We start from the raw sequence: 7,920 nt of genomic DNA on the forward strand, positions 1-7,920 counted from the left end.
GCACATTTAGAAAAAAAAGTCGTTAGCAATAAAAAAATGCAAAATATTTTTTTTACGTGACCAATGCGGAATTGTACTGTACAAAATGCAAAAAGTTTCATTCCGATTGGTCCATCCGTATCAGAATAATCGGTGAACATACACCGCACGTACATGAAATAGTACGTTTTTTGCAATAAAAACCGTTCGGAATGAAAATATATAGAATGTTTTTTTAACGGGACCAATCGGGGGACATACTTTAGAAGATGCAAAAGGTTTCGGTCCAATTGGTCCATCCGTCTCGGAATAATCGGCGAACAAAGGCAGACAAAATAACAACAGTTTTACACGAATATCTCGAAAACTAAAGGTTTCCGTTAATTATGCATAATGAAAAAGTTGTTCAGAATCATGCCCCCGACAATATATTAAAAGATCATTGAAGTCATTCTATGTTGAGATTAGAAACTTCCCGTTTTTATTTTGCAATAATGAAAACCGTTCGGAATAAAAAAATGCGAAATGTTTTTATAACGGGACCAATGGGAAAACATATCCTACAAGACGCAAAAGATTTCATTCCGATTGGTCCATCCGTCTCGGAGTAATCAGCGAACGTACATTTAGAAAAAAAAGTCGTTAGGAATAAAAAAATGCAAAATATTTTTTTTACGGGACCAATGGGGAGTTGTACTGTACAAGACGCAAAAAGTTTAATTCCGATTGATCCATCCGCTTCAGAGTAATCGGTGAACGTACACCGCACGTACATGAAATAGCACGTTTTTTTGCAATAAAAAGCGTTCGGAATGAAAAAAATGCAAAATGTTTTTTTAACGGGACCAATCGGAAGACATACTCTACCAGATGCAAAAGGTTTCGTTCCGATTGGTCCATCCGTCTCGGCGTAATCGGTGAACAAAGCCAGAAAAAAAAAAAAAAATATATATATATATATATATATATATACTGATCGAATTTAGTGTCCTCCTCCTTTTCGAAGTCGGATAAAAAGACCCTAGATACGATGCAACCAGTCCTGATCAAATTGTCACGGATGAGGACGTGGCCGCTAAGCGTAAGAAAGAATTAGTAAACCTTCTAAATAATTATAGGGAATGTGTCGCGAGAAACGTCTGTGAAATCAGCAAAACCGAACGAGTAACAATGGAAATAGAAACGGATAAAAATGCGGTTGTGCAGACAAAACCATACCGCCTGAATACGCGCGATCGTTGCGACCTCGATAGGCTAATAGAGGAATATAAGCGTGCAGGTATTATTACAGAAACAAGTTCACCGTATGCGAGTCCTGCTTTCGTAGTGCGGAAAAAGGACGGTTCGGCGAGGATGGTGGTAGACTATCGAAAGTTAAATGGAATCACGAGGCCGGTACATTATCCGATCCCAAATTTTGACGATCTTTTGGAACAATTAAACGGAACCAAACTCTTCGCATGCGAGATCTAGCGTTACACTATACAGTATCCGCATGCGAAATCTTGCGTTACAGATACTTATAAATGCCTTTGTCTGAGGAGTCGAAGGAGAAAACAGCTTTTATAACGGAAACCCCGACCGGGCAGTTTGAGAGGGCAATGTTTGGGTTAGCGAATGCTCCCAGGTATTTTGTGAAACTGATGGACAAAGTCCTGGGGATAGCGCGAAAAAGGGTATAGCTTTCATATTTTTCGATGATATATGCGTGTACGCGAGCACATGGGGCGCATTAATGGAAAATCTAGAGTACATTTTAAAATTACTGAAGGACGCTAAATTAACATTAAACTTGTCAAAGTGTAAATTGGAGTTAAAACAAATAGATTATCTCGGTTACAAATTGGGTGAAGGAATAATCCAGCCAGGCGACCAAAAGATTGATGCAATAGAACAATTTCCCCGTCCGAAGAAGAAGCACGAAGTACGCAGATTTCTAGGGTTGGCGGGTTTCTTCAGGAGATTCGTGGTCGGGTTTGCGGGACTAGCTAGACCCCTATCGAACTTATTAAAGAGCTTAAACGAATTTGTGTGGTATGAAACCCTCGAAAAAGCGTTTAAAGAAATCAAAGCGAAGCTTGTCTCGAAACCGGTGCTAAAGTTGTATAACCCAAAAGCGGCGTGAACGGAGTTGCATACAGACGCGTCCATAGTAGGAATAGGTGCGATTCTGCTACAAGCGGATAAGGAGGACGATGCGTTGCGTATGGTATATGCGATTAGTCGATGTACAAATGAATGAGAAGCCAAGTATCATTCAAGCCGACTAGAATTAATCCGCCCAGGCCTGACGAAGGGCCCGTAAATACCAGTAAGTATTGGATTCGACCTCCGCCAGGTACCGGAACGGGATGAGACCCGCCAGGACCATCACCGCTACGTAGGAGATCGTGCAGTACCCCCGCACGACCCTGACGGTAAGCCGACGCTCCACCCTCTGTAACAGAATACAGTCGTGCCGACTAACCGCTAGATAGCCGGCCCATATCGAGGCCCCGTATAGGGCTATAGACTGCACGATACCTACGTATAAGCGACGAACCCTCACATTGGGCCCCCCGAAGTTGGGCAAAAGGCGGCCAAGAGCGGCCACCGCCTTCTCCAATCAGAGGACATGAAATAAATCCTATTCCATCTGTTCCTAAGGAATGCACAACAGCTACTCTTAGTTATACAGAAGAAACTCCGAAAGTATCTATTGGAATATGGCGTAAATGATTATAGTCTATTTACTGATACTTTATATTTATTTCTAACTTGGCTCAGAAAGATGTTAGCTCTGTGAAATTCAGACTGGAAGTGAGGCAACGCACAGACCCCCGAAAGGAAATCTGCCGTCCACTTGAAGAAAGAAACTTCGTCTATACCGTGTTTATTACCTTGGCCTCTAACAGTAAACAGTTATAGGCCCTTAGTCCTGATGGTGCCAGTCAGGCTATCGTATATGCACAAAAGACAGTGCTTCTCAACGATTCACTTTTGTATAAGGATTATTGTTGAATAATCCAACAGTATCAGATTACCAGTCGCGAAGGGTCAGTTCTATTTATTGTTAAATAATTAATTTAAGAAAACGATTTAAATTAATTTTGTTTATAGGATACAGTAGCTGTTTCAAGTGCAAGAGATAGACGATCACAAAGCGCTGATACATGGATTGATTGCAGACCAGGAGCATTGGTTCCTTTAGGAACAGTTCTTCAACCATCAATGCGTAGAAGACGTAGTGTCACACATCTTACAGCTTCAAAAGAAATTACAGATGGTACATCTAGACATTATTTTGTTTCATAAGAACACGACACAGATAGTGAACTTGAGACAAAACTATATAAGGTAATCTTATTGTAAATGGATTAACTGTTGATATAGCTATATGACTATATGAAACTTGATAACATCAATTTGTTTATGTATACTTTATATTGTTACGTTCGGGGTAGGTGTACATGGTAGGTGATCATTCTGCGATGGTTTATACTCCCACGTAACGCTTAAACACCTTCTATTATGAAGGAAAAGTATTATGGGATTCGGATTCAGTCTAGGCTTATACAAGCCCCTCGTTCGCTGGATGCAGGGTTAGGGAATACACGCCAAATAAGTACCAAAATTGAATAAATAACTATTATATATTATGCCAAAAGAGATGAATTGTTACACATTATCGGACGGGAATACAAATATGATAATATGATGAGTGACCGAAAGATATTACTATTTCCTGAACTACTAAGGACAAACTATCCAGATTTTACTTGGGACTCACCAGATGTTTAGATGAACAGAAACGGTTGACAAAGGTTTTGATGGGTCGCTGCCTTCTCTCTCTGTTCCTCTCGATGCACGGATGATGGAAACAATGTACTTCATAAATGAAACTATGACTAAATGTCTTTACACTAACAGTTCTATTTGTAAATGATTTCAAACCAGAGTCTTCGTTTTACGAGGGAAACTGAGTCTTTTCGCGTGACAGTGTTATTCACGAAACTCTGCTCAACGTATTTCGTAATACTTGACGTTCCCCGGACAGAGAGACTTTGTTGACGCTGGTGACTCTAAGGAGGTCAGTCAATGAACTGATCTCGCGGTTGCTAATCCGTTCGTAACTTTAAAATTGAAGACAATATAATTTTTCTTTTGTCGGGATGTAACAATATACTTTTTAAAATATGACGATAAAAGTCCTCTTTTAAAGTAAATACTTATTGTTCTAGCAAACCATTATGTGTAAAAACAGTTATGTGTTTAAATAATTAGCATATAATGTTATTATATATAATTAAATGTACTCATCAATGTAATGCAATTCTATTTTTATATGCAAATATTTATGTATGTACAATACAGATCTATAAAATTATACACTCATACAATGTTTTATCAGTATTATTTGATTACAAACGTTGTCTTCGTAAGTGATTATCTATTTGCGCTAATTGGTGAAGAAAGCCTCTATTTGGTTCAATAAAACGATTTTTACGAACTGTTCGGATCGCATCGACAGCTAGCATTTCTTTTTTGATCATTAAGTATGCTAACACACATGTTGCACTACGAGAAATGCCTAACATACAATGAACGAATACTTTTCCTAATAATAAAAAGAAACATTATTTTTCATGTGTTCGATATTTTTATATATTTACAATTTTTAACTATATTGTAAAACAATTACCTCCTGTGGAAACAGCTTCATCAATAAAAGTTGCAGCAGTATAAAAGTATTTACTAATATCTGTAGTACATAAATCAGCAAGAGGTAATCCAAGGTACTTTATTGCTGTATTACTATAGTACCTCTCATCAGTATTTACAAACCCAAACTTTTTTCCTTGTGCAGCATTTAGTAAATGTGTTATACCCAACCTTTTAAGATATACTATATTTTTAGCTGTAGCACTTTGAGATATTAAATGCAAATTAATATATTATTAAACTGATGGATTATGAGGTGTTGTTTTATAGAGAAATTTCTAAATACTTACGCATCACCAATATAGATTGCTGGATATACTTCATCACAATCAATATCATCTTCGGCATATGGATCAAACTCTGTTATTGGTTGAGTAACAGTTTGTGTTGAATGTAAAGAGTCTGCTAAGTGCTGTTGCGTAGTTTCTCCATCAGGAAGATGTTTTTTGAAGTCCTAGGTATATGTAAATGTTAATTACAAATAAGAAATAATTTATTACAGTGCTTTAAAGATAATTTATTACAAATTCAGAAACTGAGTCCTTCATAAATTTCAATTTCTCTGATTTGCAATAATGTTGTATTGTTTTACAACTGTAATTTTTAATATTAATTAAATATTACCCGATCTCTGTCTCTCCACGTACTTCGCATCATGTATAGATACTAAACTTAAAGAACTTGGAAAAGAAGTGGTATCGTTAGACGCGTATATTTATTTTTAAATACTCTTACGAAATGTTGGACAATCCAAATGCGGCTCGTTGTATTGTGAAACGTAAAGAAATGATTGCGAAGTAACAAAAAACGCGTATAACATATGTATTCAAGAAATATTAACTATTTTTAACAATATAAACTTACATTTCCCAAAGTACTCATCATTTGAAGAGGTTACTCAGAAATACTTTCAAGTTGAATAATAGAAATGAAATTACAGAATAATAGAATCTTTTTGATTATCAAATATCCTTTTTTTTGTTACTATAATTAAGGATTATGACACACATCTATCATATCAGTGGTATCTAGAGATCGCGTAAACTGCTACTTATAAATTGTCATAAATCACTTGTGATTCGCTCCAATTCGATCCAGTGATGTTACATGGGGTAGGTTTTTCGCGCATGCTCAAAATAAAAAAAATCACGATCGTGTCATTTCGCGATCACTGTAATAAACTATTGTTATGTAGGGTTTTGGCTGATTCGCGAGGTTGCCTGTTAGGCATTCCCTACACTTCAATGTGCGCCTACACTTCTTGGTTAATAATGATATACGTAATTAACTTTTATTCTCTCGTGTGTTTATACCCTATGCTGTCTCAGCGTCTCCTTTCTAACCAGGCCCTCCAAGCTCCACTCTTGTGAATTTGATGCAAATTTTAACTCACCCCCGGACTTCCAGGCGGCGCTGATGTCGCTTCTCTACATGCATAGCTTGTATCACTGACTTTAACATACACAACTAAAGACATCGTGACGTCATGTTCCCGTGAAATTTGTCGCCGCGTTTTTCAATTGTTTCAAAATTTAAAGAGACAAAAGAAATATGGCGCACATGGTTGCACATGGTGGCAGCGTGAGTGACTGGATTTCCAGGTTCGTGAATTCCATTATTATAATAATTACTATTATCATTATTATTTAAAAAGATATTTTTTTAAGTCTTTTCTAGGTTTTTAAGTTTTTCAATAACTTTTACTGATGAGATACAGCAACAGCAGAAGAAGATAGAAATTAAGTAAGTACAGAATTTTTTTGAATTATTACTGAAAACAGTAACTGTTTACATTGGAGTTTTAGTAATATATGTATTTAATTTTAATTATTAAAATGTATCTTTAAAGAAAGAGCTAATGAAAAGTACTAATGAAAACAGCAGGATGTTCTTCTTCACCCAAGAGAGAAAGGATAAGAAGAGGATGGCGCAGTGGGTGGCGCAGTATGTGACAACCCAAAGTCAGTGCTTCCACCTGAAAACTGAAATTCTGGATGATCTGTAACAGCTATTTTGAAGATAACTACTTCATGAGAAAAAGATTAACAACATCAGCAGCTCCAACACTGAACTTACTTGGTAATAACTCTTATATAATTTTTATAGCATATGTAAATAATTGTTAATGAAAATATTTATTACAGTGTCAGAGGCTGCGTTTATTAAAATAGAGCAACAAGACACCTGGATGTAAATGAAAAGAAGAAGATTGTAAGTATTCAGTTTACATATACAATATATAAAACCATTAACATGGTATTAATACACTGAGGTATACATAATAATATTTCTAGCATGTAGGGTATGTATAATATTATATAATTTTGTTTTTATAGTTAAACCTGACCGCCAGGGGAGCGGAGAACCTGATTTTCGAGACATTTGGTACGTGTGTTTTATTGTATGAATGATTGTGATTAATTGTATATTATTATTGAGATATATATATGTATATATACATATATTTATTATATTGTAGTAAAAGTTCAATATATGGAAATGTATTATGGAAATTACTCCACATATATTGTTATAATTTTTTCCCTTTCATTATTTTTATTTTTCAAATTTTTGATCAGGTAAGACTATGCACACGTATATAGGGAGCATATGCTTGTGTGCGTATCCCACCGATATCATTTATATGGTTTGTAGCGACACCAACGCTACCTAGAATTCCGGGGGTGAACTAATTTTCGTTACAGCATTAAATACGGAATACGGGAGTTTGGAGGGCCTGTTTCTAACTGCGTCTGTGACCGAGTCACAGTATAGGAAAGAACAGTAGGATCACTCTGCCAAAAAGCGTACTGTTGCGATCCTCGCCAGTGTAAGTGAACATAGCTACAGAATAAAGTGTGATCTAGACTGTATGAAGCAGAATCAATTGTGAATTGGGTTGTATAGAAAATTGAATGTAGTGGCTGAAGTGTGTCAAATTTAAATTATAAAAAGAGAATCAGTTTTTCGTTATCAAATTGTTATCAAGGATTCCTTATCATATAGCTCGATCAGTAGAAGAAACGGTTTTTCGTTATCAAAATGTTAGTCAAGGACTAAATTAATGAGCGTTGCTAACGATAATTTACTTGGTGATCAGGAGCTAGCTATATCACAGCACAGCCGACTCTAGTACTAGCCATGCTGAACAACGTGGCAACACCGCTCACGTGACAATCGGGAGTCCTATTTTCAAAAACAGAGTCCTGTGCTCGGAATTGTAATTACCGTCTTTTTTAA

The 7,920-nt window shown here is 36.3% G+C and overlaps 1 protein-coding gene and 1 long non-coding RNA gene across 6 annotated transcripts; one reads left to right on the forward strand and one right to left on the reverse strand.

Annotated features, from left to right (window-relative positions):
• Nucleotides 1-2,898: 2,898 nt before the first annotated feature.
• Nucleotides 2,899-3,369, forward strand: LOC114881476. The gene is made up of 2 exons (XR_003790277.2): nt 2,899-3,014; nt 3,079-3,369. It is a non-coding gene; the product is annotated as an uncharacterized LOC114881476 (long non-coding RNA).
• Nucleotides 3,370-4,281: 912 nt separating this feature from the next.
• Nucleotides 4,282-6,172, reverse strand: LOC114881968 (dual specificity protein phosphatase 3). Of its 5 annotated transcripts, XM_029198857.2 has the most exons (5): nt 5,545-5,987; nt 5,305-5,360; nt 4,971-5,134; nt 4,661-4,884; nt 4,282-4,576 (listed from the first exon to the last, which is right to left on the reverse strand). In XM_029198857.2, exons 2-5 carry the CDS (start codon nt 5,335-5,337, stop codon nt 4,380-4,382), a joined length of 618 nt encoding a protein of 205 aa, XP_029054690.2. In that variant the 5' UTR covers nt 5,338-5,360; nt 5,545-5,987; the 3' UTR covers nt 4,282-4,379. The 5 variants fall into 5 exon arrangements, with proteins under 5 accessions (XP_029054690.2, XP_029054687.2, XP_029054689.2 ...); XM_029198854.2 differs by lacking the exons at nt 5,305-5,360; nt 5,545-5,987 and adding an exon at nt 6,074-6,172; XM_029198856.2 differs by lacking the exon at nt 5,305-5,360 and having other exon boundaries at nt 5,753-5,987.
• Nucleotides 6,173-7,920: the final 1,748 nt, after the last annotated feature.

The sequence above is a fragment of the Osmia bicornis genome, chromosome 5, assembly GCF_907164935.1.
Source record: "Osmia bicornis bicornis chromosome 5, iOsmBic2.1, whole genome shotgun sequence".
Lineage (NCBI taxonomy): Eukaryota > Metazoa > Arthropoda > Insecta > Hymenoptera > Megachilidae > Osmia > Osmia bicornis.